We start from the raw sequence: 16,516 nt of genomic DNA, 5'->3' as shown, positions 1-16,516 counted from the left end.
CTCCTCTGTTCATGGCATTTTCCAGGCAAGAATACTGGAGTGAGTAGCCATTCCCTTCTCCAGGGCATCTTCCCAACCCAGGGGTTGAACCCACATCTCCTGTGCCCCTGCACTGGCAGGTGCACTCCTTACCCACTGAGGCATCAACCCAGGCCCCCTACATTGGGAGCCCAGAGTCTTAGCTACTGGACCACCAGGGAAGTCCCAAACCCCTTTAGTTTTGTCTAGAAGTATCTCGTGTTGCAGTCTTTAGATTTGTATGTGTTTAACACCTAACCCGTTGCTTAATGCTCTTGGGAAACATATTTTTCATTCTTGATTGTACTTTTAAAAAATTTGTGTTCATCTGGTAGTTATGCAACAGATATTTGCCTAAAAAAAACCAAAGTTCTAGGGTAAATGGGATGTGAGGAGCAAAGCAGATACATTTTTCTTCCCTCCCATGTCATCCTATCTGAGCACCAAAGTGTCAAGTGCCCTGTTGCCTCAATGGTGCTTGAGAGGCCCTGTTTACTGGCTGTTTGCTAATCTGTATTCCAAATTTTCATTAATTCAGCGTAGCCACTGGGCTATATTGAACTTTTTTTCTTTTGGAGGTTAAATTCACATAATGTAAAAATGATCCATCTTATTTTATTCCCTTTATTTTTTATATTTAATATATTTATTTCACTGTGCTGGGTTTTAGTTGTGGCATGCAGGATCTTCACTGTGGCATGTGAGATCTAGTTCCCTAACCAGGGATCGAACCTGGGCCCCCTGCATTGGGAGCTCGGAGTCTTACCCACTGGACCACCAGAGAAGTCCCCACATGACCCATTTTAAAGTGTACAATTTAGTGACGTTTAGCATCTTCTCAATGTTTCACAGCCAGCCACCACCTCGATGTAGTTCCAAACTATTTTCATCACAAGATAGAAACCTGTACCTACTCAGCAGTTACTCCCTTCTCCCCTCAGCCCCCAGCAATCATCAATTTGCTTTCTGTCTCTGTGGATTTACTTATTCTGGCTATTTCACATAATAGGATCATACAGTAGGAGAGCTCTTACATTTGGCTTCTACCATTGGGCGCCCTGTTTTTGAGATTTGTCCATGTTGTAAAGTGTATGGGCACTTCATTTCTTTCTGTGGCTTAAGAACGTTCAACAGTTCATTTATCCGTTTGTCTGTGGATGAACATTTGGTTTGTCTCCACCTTTTGGCTATTGTAAGTGATGGTGCTGTGAACATTCATGTGTCAGGAGTTGGGTGAGTCCCTATTTTCATTTCTTTTGGGCATATACTTATAACTGGAATTGCTGGGTCATATGGAAGTTTTATATTTAACTTTTTTAAAATTTGTTTTTGGTCACACTACTCAGCATGTAGAATCTTAGTTCCTCCACCAGGGATAAAACCTGCGCCCCCTGCGTTGGAAGTGGAAATTAAACACTGGCCCCCAGGAAAGTCTTTATATTTAAGTTTTTGAGGAACTGCCAAACTTTTCACGGTAAAAGTTCGTGAAAACTGTTTTACAATCCTACCAGCAATGCAGGAGGGTTCTGATTCCTCCACTTCCTTGAATTTAAGGCTTCAAAAACTACATTAATCACTTACAGGATGAGGAAGTGGCCTGCCTTAGAGACATTTTCCTCTTTGACATCTTATACTTTCTCTTTCACATGCAGCCCACGCCTGAAAGCGACCAGGAGGAAGGGTAGCTTTAGATGATGCAAACAGAAATTCCACCGGCCTCCAGATACTATCATGTGTCATGTTTCGCCAGGCTCCACAAGCTTGTGCTTCAGACTGTCTTGGTCACTTGCAGGTGAGCAGGCTCAAGACGCTACTCCCCAGCAAGGAGAAGATGACTGACACTGAGTTTGACTACGTTCACAAGCTGGCTGAGGACTATCTGAAATATGTGTTGCAGATACAGCAACCTGGATCCAAGCCAAGCAAAACATCCAGGGTGTTACAAGACGTGGCTTCCTCTGTCCAGGACGAAGTGGAAAGGACTTTGAAGCAGTGCTTGGATAAGTTTGATGTGGTGTCTGTAGACACTGCCAGAACAATATTCAAGCAAGTGATGGAAAAGGAATTTGAAGATGGCATTGTTAACTGGGGCAGGATTGTAACCATATTCGCCTTTGAAGGTATTCTTACCAAGAAACTTCTGAGCAAGTGTATTGCCTCAGACACGGACATGTGCAAGGACATTTCTTATTTCGTGGCGGAGTTCATCACCGAAAACACAGGAGAGTGGATAAGGCAAAATGGAGGCTGGGTATGTGTGATGGAAGTATTCTTCTTTGTTCTTTACTTTAAAATAGGAATTGAAATAACAAGTTTCTTTGCTAATTTAAAAAAGAAATCTACCTAAAGGATTATATTTTCTTTGAGTAGTTTGTTTTAAAATTTTTTTAAAAATTTTAAAGGGGAATTTTCCTGGTTGTCTAGTGGCTAACACTCTGCTCTTCTAAGTCAGGGGGCCGGATTTGAATCCCTGGTCAGGGACCTAGATCCCACATGGTGCAACTAAGACCCAGCACGGTCAAATAAATTAAAATAATAAAAAAAACATTTCCAGCTGATTTCCAGTGAATCTTAAAACTTTATAGCTGGGAAACACTTGAGGTTTCAGTTTTTATTCCTACAGTGTAGATTGGAGAAGTGAGTTTGGGGGATTAATAAAGCGCCTCCCTAATGCTTCTTCAGAGTCTAGTCCACAGGACTGAGCTCTTGCCAGGGTTCTCATGACAATGCAGAATTAGTACAGAATGAGTTGTATTAAAATCTGTTATATTTAGGTATTTATTATGTTGCAAAAGACAGGTGTAAATTTTTGTGAGTTTGTTGCTTCCTGCCCCCTCTCCCTGCCCCGCCCAGTTTTCTAATATACCAAATTCTGGCCAGTAAAGCTTGGCGATTAAAAAAAAATTAATGTACTATATCACCAGCTAGAATCTATTCAAGATTTTCCAAATAAAAATTCACTTTATTATCAATGCCTCAAAAACTGAGACCATGCAGGGGTCCTAGATTACAACTCAAATTGTAGCATGCTTAGTCGTGTCTGATTCTTTGCAGCCCCGTGGACTATAGCTTGCCAGGCTCCCCTGTCCATGGGATTCTCCAGGCAAGAATACCAGAATAGGTTGCCATGCTCTCCTCCAGGGGGCTCTTCCTGACCCAGGGATCGAACCCGGGTGTCTTACATTGCAAGCAGATTCTTTACTGTCTGAGCCACCAGGGAAACCCCACACAACTCATTGATAAGGGGCCTGTCCCAGCTGAATGTACATACTTTTCTTGATATTCCAATAAACTTAATGCTCACTTTTCTTACAGCACTAATTTCCTATAGATCCCCTCTTCAACCCACAATCCCCGGCCTCCCCTCTTCTCAAAGCTGTCCACTGTTATCAGTTATTTTACATGCAAAGCATCCCTGTTAATAAAAAAAATGCTTGTTGGATATATCCATAGAAAATATACATAGCACTTCTTTGTAAAAAAAAATTATAAGTTGTTAAATAATATTTAACAATACTAATACTAATATTTGAAGTGAAAGTTGCTCAGTTGTGTCCAACTCTTTGTGACCCCATCAACTATACAGTCCATGGAATTCTCCAGGCCAAAATACTGGAATGGGTAGCCTTTCAGAAATTGTTTGTGTAAATAGTTCTTGGTACTTATTCTGAAAGAACTTTTCTGTAAGAGTGTAAGAAACTTTCTGTAAGAGTAAACTGTCAGATACAATACAACTGTGAAGGTTACATGGGAAATTCCAAAAAGTTTAAATATGCAATTTCTTAAAACTACTCTAATACCAAAAGAAAGCCCCTTTTGAAAATAGGAATGTACAATCAGAACTGGTGCTTTCCATGTAACCAGCATGTTGAAGTCTGAGTCATAAGTGTTATGCAAAGTAGGTTTTATTTTGTTATGATCATCTTGCTCTCAATAATGGTCTGGTGAATTTGAGGGCAAATCAAAGGACCTACACAGGCATGTAGAGGATTAACCAAGTGTTCAGCCTGGCAAAGGCATTTCCAAAATGATGTAATACAAGCTCAAAATTTTTTATATATCCTTTGATATATAAAATAGATTTGAGGGCCAGATTCTTCTTGTATATCTTTTTGAATTTTAACTTGAGATTTAAAAATCATTTAATGAAGAATAAGGTTAGACGTGGTTCAGGTCTCCCTGAGGGCTCCTTCAGGGAGTATCTGTTGGAGTATCCTTTCCACTTGACCAGCTCAGCTCTCTCCCCTTGGGAGTCCTCTGTGACTCCTCTGTGCATACCCTGCATTTGATGCATCAGCAAATTCTGATTCTGCACACCCAGCACATTGGAGCAACTGTCTTCTCTCACTTAACTGTGTCAGTAGGCTCCTCCCAGCTTCTCTGCTTCCAAGTTTGCCCTGCGATGCTCTGTTCCCCACATAGCAGAGTGATCAGAGCCATCAGAGGAATTTTTAAAATAACTCACCTTACATATTCCATGTTAACACTTCCAATGTTTATAGACTATCCTATCATTTTTATGCATCATAATTTACTTAAGCAGTTTCCAACAGCTAGACATTTGGATTGTTTTCTGTTTTTTCCTTAGAGATAATGCTTCAATACTAAACATGGAGATGGTTTTCCAACCGCTCCCCCTCCCCATAAAAGAAGACTGCCTTTCACTGCCCCTCCCTCTCCATTCTGCCTTTTGACTTTAGGTCCTCACTGCTTCTCTCTCTGACACTAGAAAAGAACTTGGTATCCAGGGCCCAACGGATGGTTACTTTGAGACTAAAGTCTGCCATCTTCTTAGTCAGCTGGATTTCCAAATAAAGTCTTATTCCTTGCCTCAAAAAAAAAAAAAAGAAGGCGGCCTCATGATCACCTTCTCACAATACAATGATTGGTTCATCTATAATAGAATGATTAGTTCATCTATAATCATACTACTCATACATTTTGGAATACACATTGCCTTCAAAAGTTTTGCTACCAATGGGACAAGCTCACAACTTGATCAGCATTAGGTGGAACCAATAAACATAATCTTGAGGGTTTAATAGACTTCTATTAATAAGGCCAAGTTAATAAGTCTAAAAAACAGTAAGATTCCATTAAAATGTGAATTTAACAGCTGGTAATGTGGAGTTTTTTTCCCATGTACTTGCTCATGATTGATATTTATCTTCTCAATAGCCTTTGCCTTTTAAATTATTGAGGGCTTGATGATTTTCTCTTATGTTGGAATGAACTCTTTGATGGCAAATGTGTAATAAATAGTACCCTGGTCTGTTGTTCTTATTTTAGTTTCTTATAGCTTAAAAAAAATGACTCTTCATATAGCTGAATTGTCAGTTTTCTTCCTTTGTTCTTGCTTTAGAACTTTAATAAATATGAGGGTGACATATTAACCCATTAACTGCCTGATAATAATGGTGATCATTGTGATAATAATAAAAATCATTGTAGAGTTGCCCCCACAGTACAGGGTTTATAGAAATTCTAGGAAGAGGAACACTGAAGTGGATCCCACACCTGGGACAGGTGGGAAATGCCTGAGTGTGTAAAGGCGGGAGAAAGAGGAAGAAAAGCAGGAGCAGCCTGTCCCCTCTGTGAGCGTGTGACAGCAAGCGTCTCCAGGCATGACACCACACTTCACACAGAGGCGGCAGTTGGCTTTCTTATGCAATCTTTTCAATGGAAAATTCCTCTGAATGGTGTTAGTCTTCACTGCCGGTGATGCTCCAAAAGACAGTTCCACAACATTACAGAGTTCTCAGTCAAAGAAATATGTTTGGTTTACACTTTTGTGTTAGTCACACTAGACTGTGAACTTCGAACTACTTGAAGACGTTTGTAACCCCAGAAATGGAACTTTACTAGGTGAACATCTAAAACAAATTTTTAAAACAATTTTCTAATCTTCTTGGGAGTGGTTTGAAAATTTATGGATTGAAAAGAGCAGTGCTTGCATTTCAGTACAGGTCCAGGTACTAAGAAATCAGGTAACCTTACTTACATAACATTTTTTTCTGGATCTCCATTTCCTCATTAGTCAAAATAAGAGAGGACAATAGGCTGGAAAAGCTCAGAGGTGCTTTTCAGTGAGGGTGCTCTATAATAAAATATCAAAAGTTGATTAAATACAGTGTCCAGTTTATGTGTACATGCATTCTCAGTTGCTCAGTTGTGTCCAGCTCTTTGCAACCCCATGGACTATAGCCTGCCAGGCTTCTCTGTTCATGGAATTTTCTGGGCAAGAATACCAGATTGGGTTGCCATTTCCTACTCCAGGGGGTTCAGTTTATATGCTTCTTAAAAAAAAAAAAAGTCTGATTAAAAAAGGAATGAATGTAATCTGGCTTTATTGTTGCATCCTCATGACTCTCAGCACAAAGGAGTTTACAAATAAAGGCTTATTTCAGGGGTTTCCCTAGTGGCTTAATGGTAAGGAATCCGCCTGCCAATGCAGGAGACATGGGTCCTTATCCATGAAGATCCCACATGCCTTGGAGCAACTAAGCCCATGTGCCACAACTATTGAGCCTGTGCTCTAGAGCCGGAGAGCCACTACTACTGAGCCCACATATTACAACTATGAAGCCTAAGCACCTACAGCTCTTGCTCTGCAGCGAGAGAAGCCACTGCAATGAGAAGCCTGAGCACTGAAACTAGAGAGTTACCCCTCATTTGCCACAACTAGAGAAAGCCCACATGCAGCAACAAAGACACAGCACAGCCAAAAGCAAATCAATAAATAAGATTATTTAATAAATGCATTTTTAGTCCCAAACATTCAGAAGAAAAAGAGGGGTGGGGGTCAGGGGGGAAAAGATAGACTCTCTACCCTCTAGCGCTATGCCATCCAATACAGTAGCCACTTGTCACCAGTGACTGTTGAACAGTTTCAATGTGGCTGGTCTGAATTGAGATATGCTGTAAGTTCAAACACACATTGGATTGTAAAGATATGGTACCAATAAAGAAAATATCTTATTTCCATCGTGCTTACATATTGAAATCATAATTTATTTGTTTGCTTACCTATCTATTTATTTATTTTTGGCCATGCGCAGCAAGGCATGTGGGATCCTAGTTTTCCACCAGCCATCAAACCCATGCCCCCCACATTGGAAGCACAAAGTCTTAATCACTGAACCACCAAGGAATTCCCAAAATCATAATATTTTTAGAAAAATTTATTATATTTTAAAAATTAATTTTGCCTCTTTTTACTTTTAAATATGTGGCTACTGGGAATTCCCTGGCAGTCCAGTTGTTAGGACTCCATGGTTTCAATGCCAAAGGAGAAGATTCAATCCCTGCTTGAGGATATAAGAAAGATCCAGCAAAAAAAAAAAAACCTGTGGCCAAAAAGATTACATATGTAGCTTGCACTATATTTCTGTTGGACAGCACTGCTCTAGGGTGGTCTGGAATTGAAGACAGAGAATGGTAATGGGGCTGAAAAGAATGAAACCAGTGAAAATATAGAGACGACTACCTATATTAATTAAATGAAAGTTTATTTGCTTTTCATTCCAACAAATTTAGTCTCCACTGATTTTTAAAATGTTAACTTTGTTCTCTTGTAGGAAAATGGGTTTGTAAAGAAGTTTGAAACCAAATCTGGCTGGCTGACTTTTCTGGAAGTTACAGGAAAGATCTGTGAAACATTATGTCGTCTGAAGCAATACTATTGACTGAAAAGGACACTCCACATTGTGAAATCTGTCTAATTTTTTAAACTCATACAAGAAGTACTGTCAACACTTACTTCTACTTCTAAACAGAGAACTTTGATGATGTAACTTGACATTCTGGAGTTATGGGAATTTTGTCCCTGTTTTAGTGAATAAATTTTATATATTACTTGCAGCTATATGTGATGTGTACTGTCTGGGAGTCTAGCAACAAAATGATAAAGCTCAATAAAGGGAATAGGGGCTGAACTAAGAGAAGGATGACCCAGAAGGTGACGTCTTTGGCAGATTTTCTTAAGGGTGTGTCCACTACCCCCAAATCATTTCCAGTGTCAGTAGTCTAGATTGATGGGCTTCCCAGGTGCTGTGCTCAGTCACTCAGTTGTGTCCCGATTCTTTGCAACACCATGGATTGTAGCCCGCCAGACTCCTCTGTCCATGGGAATTCTCCAGGCAAAAATACTGGAGTGGGTTGCCATGCCTTCCTCCAGGGGATCTTCCTGACCCGGGGGTTGAATTACAACTAGATTCTTTACTGTCTGAGCCAGCAGGGAAGCCCCTTCCCAGGCGGCTCAGTTGGTAAAGAATCCACTGCCAAGAAGGAGATGCAGCAAACCTGGGTTCGACCCCTGGGTCAGGGAGATCCCCTGGAGGAGGAAATGGCAACCCACTCCAGTATTCTTGCCTGGAAAATTCCATGGGCCAAGGAACCTGGCAGGCTATAGTCCTTGGGGTCGCAAAGAGTCAGACACAACTTACCGACTAAACCACTACACCAGTCTAGACTGGTAGTGGGTGAGGTCTGCTGCCCACATGCCTCTGGGATCCAAGTTTTCTGAAGACCCCAGGGCCCCTGAATGGTTATGTGTGGTTTTCCACTGATGCCCTCTCAGCTCACGTCAGAGGTGTCCTTTAAAGTTTATGAATATGGCAGCGAGATATGGAGGATACCTTGGGAGAATCTGAACGAGGATAGTCAGGTAAATGACTCAACGTTGAGCCACTGTTAAACTCTCCATTTAAGAAATTTCACAAAGTAGGGACTCCCTTGCGGTCCAGTGGAAGGTCCATTGGAAGGTCTGCCTTCCAATACGGGGGACATGGGTTCAATCTTTGGTTGGTGAACTAAGATCCCACATGCCACAGGGCAACTAAGCCTGTGATCTACAGCTATTGAGCCTGTGTGCCGCTACAACCTAACCCTAAGATCGGATGCAGCCAAAAACAAATACAAAAACATTTTCACAAAGTGGAAAATGATGTCATTTAATAGCCCCTGTGTTCTGATTTTTACGTCAGCGCATCTGATTACAATATGGGAGCACTGTACCTTGTTCTAGACTTTCTCCTTCTTCCTCTCCTCCCACAACACAATCTCTACTCACCCTGGGGCTGTTTTACCCTTCCCCTGAAGTTGTTGATGGATCCAGTAAAGAAACCAGAGCCTCCTTTCCCCATTGCCCTTCAGGCTATGGGCATGTTCACAGGGGATTTCAGTTAAATGTTTTACCTCTCATGGTGATTCTTTTTCTTTTTTTTGGTTGTGCCACACAGCATGTGGGATCCTAGCTCCCTGTTGTTGTTCAGTTGCTGTAGAGTCTGTCTCTTTGCAATCCCATGGACTGAAGCATGCCAGGCTTCCCTGTCCTTCACTTTCTAGCTCTCTGACCAGGGGTCCAATCTGTGCCCCCTGAAGAAGAGTTGGATACAATTTAGCGACTTAATAGCAAAAACTGCATTGGAAACTTGGAGTCTTAAGCACTGGACCACAGGTGATTCTTAACAGTGGGGATTAGGACACTGGGGTGAGTTAGCAGGGAAATATTTCTGATGAAAGTAGCTCTGGCTACTGAACAAATCCTAGGTCACCTGGGCAGTGTCTGCAGCAGGTGAAGAGCATTTTCCTTTTCCTCCTTCACCTCCCCTCCCCCTACCAAACTGTGTTCAGTATTAATCACTTTTTGGATTAATCAGCACTAATGGTGGGAATGAATAGTCATGAATGGGTGTCAACAGGAAACGTGTGTCAGAGCAGTGCTACCTGGAATAGGTTTGCACAGGAAACCACAAACCCTGGCTTTTATATTCTGCGATAATCTATTTAACAAAGTGACGGTGAGATATCACTGACCGTTTCTGGCTTGGCTGGTGACCTGGTCTTTCAAACTACAGCTTGCTACGTGCTTTGTTTAGCACCTTACTTAAAAGAAAAAAGCTTTGAGGAACCTCAACTTCTAACTGATGCCATAAACAAAAATGAAAGTGAAACAGATCACAAACATATATGTTAAGTTGAAACTATAAAGCTTCTGGAGGAACACACAGGAGAAAACCTTCACAGGCTTGGAACAGGTAGATTTCTTAGTGACAACACGAAAAACCTGAACTGAAAAAAGAAAAGACTGGTAATTTAGAAATCACCAAACTTTTAAAAATTATTTTTAAAAGACACAGTTGAGCAGTCAGAGAGGGTATGTGAATTATATCTCAATAAAGCTGTTTAAAAAATAACTCAAAGCAAGTCACAGAATGGGAGATAATATATGTCACATAACTACCTGACAAAGGACTTGTATCCAGAATAAATATAATACTCTTACAATTTGATGAAAACATGGCCACTGACCTAATTTAAAAATTGGAAAAAATTTGACCACACACTTTGCAAATGTAGATGGGCAACAGACATGAAAAAGATTCTGGACACCATTAATCATGAGGGAAATGCAAATTAAAACCACAATGAGAGGACTTCCTTGAAGGTCCAGTGGTTAAGAATCTGCCTGCCAATGCAGGAGACATGGGTTCGATCCCTGGTCTGGGAAGATTCCACGTGCTGTGGAGCAGCTAAGCCTGTGTGACACAACCAACAGGAGCCCATGCACTGCAATCAGAAGTCCACATGCTGCAACTCAAGAGAAGCCCCTGCATGCTGCAACTAAGACCCAGTGCAGCCAAAGTATAAAACATCTCAAAACAAAAATAAAAACCCACAACGAGACCACTGCACACCCTCAAGGATGGCTAAAATGAAGAAGATTGATAATACCATCCTTGGGGAAGATATGGAATAACTGGAAGTCTTGTCCACTTCTGGTGGTAATGGAAAACCACAATTGTTTTGGAAAACAGCTTGGCAATTTCTCATAAAGTAAAAGTATACTTACTGTAAGACCCAGACTTTCTACTCCTGGGTATTTACTCAAAAGAAATAGAAATATATGTCTGTACTATTCATCACAATTCTATTCACAATGGCCAAAAGGAAAAAAAAAAAAAACCAAAAGCCTGGAAACAACCCAAATGTTTATTTGACAGGTGAGTGGTTCAGCAAATTGTAGCATATCCACATCATGGAATATTACACAGGAAAAAAATGAATGAAGAACTGATACACACAATGGAACGGATAAACGTCAAAAGCATGTTGAGCAGAGCAGCTGGTCACAAAAGCAGTATATGTCATACTATATCATCTAAGTGAAATTCTAGAAAAGACAAATCTAATACATAGTGACAGAGAGCAGCTGACTGGTGGCCTGGGACTGGTGTGTGGGTGAAAGGAGTGAAGAAAACATTCTATGTCTTGCTTGAGCTGGTAGAAATTTGCCAAAATTCAGAGAGGTTCACACTTAAAAATAGGTGCCTTTTATTGTAGGTAAATAATATCTCAATGAAGTTGACTTAGGAAAAAAGTTCTTGTGTGAGGGAAAAAATGATAAACACTCATTACAAATGATGTGAACAGTAAGGAAAAATACACAAGGAGAGAAATAAATACCACTCTCAATGCTAATTTGAAGTGAAATGCTATTCACACTCAGATAAAATCCTGTAGCACTTGATTTTCACCTCCTAGTCATGCAAAAGGACTTGGCCAGATATTAAAGACTTGCTGATGCCCTACTAGACACTGTGTGTGTCTGGCCCTCCCTTCATTCATCCCTCTTGTTTCCAATGCTTCCTCCCAGTGGCTTGTCTTTTCTGCAGCTTCGCTGGTCTGTTTTCATAACCCTTGAGACCACGGTCTTTTCATCTGTTATTCCCTCTGCTCAGGACACATCTTTGCCCCCTGCACCTGGTCATGTTTACTTGCCCTTTGGATTTCAGTTTAAAGGTCATTTACTTAGGGATGCCTCCCCTGACTAGGTTAAACTCTCCTATTATAGTCTCTGGAAACACCACAATCTCAATTACAGTTTCATATTTGTGTGAGTTTGGAATCTATAGACCTCTTTCCTCAACAGGAGGGCAGGATCCATGGCTCTCTGTACTCACCATTCTCTCAGAGTCCTGTTCAGAGCCAAATGAAAATTCAATAAACATGTATTTCAAAAATAAATGAATGAGGACTTCCCCGGCAGTCCAGTGGTTAAGACTCTGCCTTCCAATGCAGGGGGTACAAGTCTCATCCCTGGTCAGGAAGCTAAGATCCTACATGCCCTGAGGCCAAAAGAAAAAAAAAAGTAAAACAGAAGCAATATTGTAACAAGCTCAATAAAGACTTTTAAAATGGTCTACATTTAAAAAAAAATCTTAAAAAAAAATGAATGGACGTCAACTGGTTTGGGGACGGGTCACAGACGAGGCTGCGGTGGGGCTGAGTGTTGTGCGTGGAAGGGAGTGATGGCTGTTTATTGGTTGTCTTCCACATGCTAGGAGTTTCAGAATTCAATCTCTTTCTATTTTCATGGCAGTTCCCTGAAGTAGCTCAAACAAGTCAATCCTAAAAGAAATCAATCCTGAATATTCGTTGGCAGGACAGATGCTCAAGCTGAAGCTCCAATACTTTGGCCACATGATGCAAAGACCTAACTCATTGGAAAAGACCCTGATGTTGGGAAAGATTGAAGGGCAGGAGGAGAAAGGGATGAAAGAGAAAGAGATGATTTGGTGGATGGCATCACTGATTCAAAGGACCTGAATTTGAACAAACTCCAGGAGATGGTGAAGGACAGGGGAAGCCTGGAATGCTGCAGTCCATGGGATCGCAAAGAGTCAGACAGGACCAGAGACTCAACAACAATACCAAGAACAAGGTATTACCTCCATTTTGTATGTGTGTGTGTTAGTCACTCAGTCATGTCCGACTCTTTGTGATCCCATGGACTGTAGCCTGCCAGACTCCTTTGTCCATGGAATTTTCCAGGCAAGAATACTGGAATGGTGAGCCATTTCCTTCTCTGGGGGATCTTCCCAACCCAAGGATCAAACTGGGATCTCCTGCATTGAAGGCAGATTCTTTACCACCTGAGCCACCAGAACAGCCTACTCCCATTTTACTAACTGGAGAAACAGGCATAAAGGCAGTGAGAAACTCGCCCCAGGTCCTGGAGTTGCATGGGTGTGTCACACTGGCCCCTGTGCCCCAGACTGGGGCTCACTGCCCTGGGCTTCCTCTCTCTGCTGCACTTCCTCCTCATCTCCTGGTGCCACCCAGACCCTCCACTTCCTTCTCTAGCCCTTTCACAAGCTGGAGTTGTGTGTGAAGGCCAGCTGGCTCCCAGCTGACTGCACGTCTTTAGCAACCCCGTGGGTGTCCTTGGCCTCTCCCCTCATCATCTTCACTCCACTATGCACGTCCTCCTTGGAGCATCAGCCCAATTCAAGTTGGCCATTATGATTCTGGATCTGGAAACTTAAAAAAAAAAAAATTAATTAATTAATGGCTGCACTGGGTCTTTATTGTTGTGTGTGCTTTCTCTAGTTGTGGTGAGCTGGAGCTCCTTTCTGTTGGGGTGCTTGGGCTTCTCATCTCGCTGGTTTCTCTTGTTGCAGAGCATACATTCCAGGAGAGAGGGCTTCAGTAGTTGTGGTGCACGGGCTTGGTTGTTCCCCCACGTGTGGGATCTTCCTAGGCCAGGGCTGGAACCTGTGTCTCCTGCACTGGCAGGCCAATTCTTTACCACTGAGTCTCCAGGAAAGTCCTACATCTTGAAACTGTTTTCAGAGGCTGCAGAGCTGCTGACAGGGAAATGTTGCTTTGTATTAATATAATTTCACAGAACATAAAGATAAAACAGATTGTTTCCTTATAATCGTTGCTCTGTTCGGCCATTTCTGCTGGAAGATGCAGTTAGGGATTGGGCATTGGGGTTAAATCATTTCCCCACAGTGCTGGCGGGTTTCTCCGATTCATCTGCCTGATGACCAAAGGTGGGACTTTAAGACAGCTTAATGAACCTACGGCTACGATTTATTGCCTGAACAGCATAAATGCAACCAACTCACATGAGAGTCAAACCCATTACCAACATTCTCTGAAACTACGTTCATGTTAAAGGTTGATGATTGTGACATGAGGACATCTATACGAGAAGCATTTTTTAGAAACACTTGCAACATGATTATTTTGACACAATTTGATTCCTGTTGACTCAGCTTTTTATTTCACTGAGAATTTCCACAATTCTTCCCCCTCTCCCCCACCCATATCTAGTTAACTCAGTATGGGTTAATATCCAAGTTTTTTAAAAAAATTTTCTTTTGTATTGGCATATAGCTGATTAACAATGTCGTGATAGTTTCAGGTGAAGAGCGAAGGGACTCATCCATACATATACATGCATCCATTCTCCTCCAAATTCCCCTCCCATCCAGGCTGCCACATAACACTGAGCAGAGTTCCATGTGCTATATACAGTAGGACCTTGTTAGTTATCCATTTTAAATATAGCAGTGTAGACATGTCCATTCCAAACTTCCAAACTATCCTTTCCCCCATCCTTCCCTCACCCTCAGCAACCAAAAGTCCATTCTCTAAGTCGGGGAGAATCTTTCTGTTTTGTAAGTAACTCCATTTGTATCATTTATTTTTAGATTCCATACATAAGGGATGTGACACAATATTTCTCCTTCTCTGACTCACTTCACTCAGTATGACACTCTCTAGGTCCGTTCATGTTGCTGCAAATCGCATCATTTCATTCTTTTTTAATGAGTAGCCAATTCTTATAGCCTCAAGTCAAAGAAAATTTCTGCTGGAATGTTGGTGTTAGGTGATTTGTTAGGGTGCTATGAGGTGGGCATTTTTGCTTAATTTGGGGCCAGGAAGCCTGTTGGTGATGATCAGGAGGCTTTTGGCAATGGTTACAAAGGGGCTCCATCAGTTGTAGAGGTGACCTTGGTTCTGGGCTCCCCATCTGTGGCCTTGGCGCAAGGCCTCCCGTCTGTGGCCTTGGGGCAGGACTCCACACTTCTCTTCCCTCAAATGCAGTGGAAACTAGCTTCATGAGCTCCACAATCTCTCCCCTTCTTCTTCTTCTTTTTTTTTTTTCAATTTGAGTCACTACCCTCCTTCTCTTCCTTTGTGGAGCAATATAAAGTCATCTTATGCACAGCAGTTTAGGGACCATCTTTTCAGTACTCTGGTTTTCACCCTCTAACCCAAGTGAATGAAGCTTTCTCTATATCAGCACATTGTGACAGCTGTGACATCAGCCACGCCCAGAGGTCTATAGGAGCACTGCACGCTGTGGGCCAAGTGGCGAGTTATGGAGCTGTTCAGTTCACCTGGGTCCAGGCTGAGAGGAGCCTTGTGTCCCATGATGTGAGGCTGGTTTTGAAAGTAATTTTTGAAAGAGACAGTGATACGGACAGAATGTTTTCTTTGTAAGGAAGCTGGGTTTGGTGGTGGAGGTGTGCCCTGACTGCAGGAGAGCTTACTGGCTGGGAGATGTGTGAGGAGCCTGCTGGAATGGATGGTTAGTGAATACTTGTTGATCTACACCTTGGTCAACTAAAATTTCACAGTAGGAGCTTTCCCATTCCATGCTTTCACTAGTTTATTTCTCAAATTTTTTTTGTAAATTGGGATTTCCCTGGTGGTCCAGGGATAAGACTCCGAGGTCCCAGTGCAGGGGGCCTGGGTTAGATTCCTGGTTGGGGAACTAGATCCTGAATGCCACAACTAAAGATCCTGCATGTCTCAACAAAGATCAATGAGCCCGTGTGACGATGCAGCCAAATAACCGCCCGCTCCCACTATATTTAAAACCATGGGTTCATACTGACACTTCTATTTTTGTGTGTTAAATACTGACACTTCTTTTTCTTTTGGCCATATCACCCAGCATGTGGCTCTTAATACCCCCACCAGGTATTGAACCTGTGCTCCCTGCAGTGGAAGCGCAGAGCCTTAACCACTAGACTGCCAGGGAAGTCCTGGTACTGAGACTTCTAATTACAACCCTTTATTTTCTTGGACTCCAAAATCACTGCAGATGGTGACTGAAGCCATGAAATTAAACGACTCTTGCTTCTTGGAAGAAAAGCTATGACAAACCTAGACAGTGTATTAAAAAGCAGACATCACTTTGCTGACAAAGGTCCATATAGTCAAAGCTATGGTTTTTCCAGTAGTCACATATGGATATGAGAGTTGGACCATAAAGAAGGCTGAGCACCGAAGAATGGATGCTTTTGAATTGTGGTATTGGAGAAGACTCTTGAGAGTCCCTCGGACAGCAAGGAGATCAAACCAGTCAATCCTAAAGGAAATCAATCCTGAATATTAATTGGAAGGAATGATACTGAAGTTCCAATACTTCGTCCACCTGATGCGAAGAGCTGACTCATTAGAAAAGACCCTGATGCTGGGAAAGATTGAAGGCAGGTGGAGAAGGGGATAATAGAGGACGAGATGGTTGGATGGCATCACCAACTCAATGGACATGAATTTGAGCAAGCTCTTGGAGATGGTGAAGGACAGGGAAGCCTGGCATACCGCAGTCCATGAGGTCACAAAGAGTCGAACACGACTGAGTGACTGAACAACAGCAACAACAATTACAACCCAGCACTAGAGGGTTCAT

The 16,516-nt window shown here is 42.0% G+C and overlaps 1 protein-coding gene across 1 annotated transcript; it reads left to right on the top strand.

The window, feature by feature from the left end:
• Window positions 1-1,694: 1,694 nt before the first annotated feature.
• On the top strand, window positions 1,695-7,716 carry BCL2A1 (BCL2 related protein A1). The gene is made up of 2 exons (XM_052660092.1): window positions 1,695-2,269; window positions 7,596-7,716. The coding sequence occupies exons 1-2, from the start codon at window positions 1,757-1,759 to the stop codon at window positions 7,701-7,703; spliced, it is 621 nt and encodes a 206-aa protein (XP_052516052.1). The 5' UTR covers window positions 1,695-1,756; the 3' UTR covers window positions 7,704-7,716.
• Window positions 7,717-16,516: the final 8,800 nt, after the last annotated feature.

Source organism: Budorcas taxicolor, chromosome 21, assembly GCF_023091745.1.
Source record: "Budorcas taxicolor isolate Tak-1 chromosome 21, Takin1.1, whole genome shotgun sequence".
In the NCBI taxonomy this organism is placed as follows: domain Eukaryota; kingdom Metazoa; phylum Chordata; class Mammalia; order Artiodactyla; family Bovidae; genus Budorcas; species Budorcas taxicolor.
Note: the sequence above shows the minus strand (reverse complement) of the source record. Positions and strands in the feature narration are given on the sequence as shown.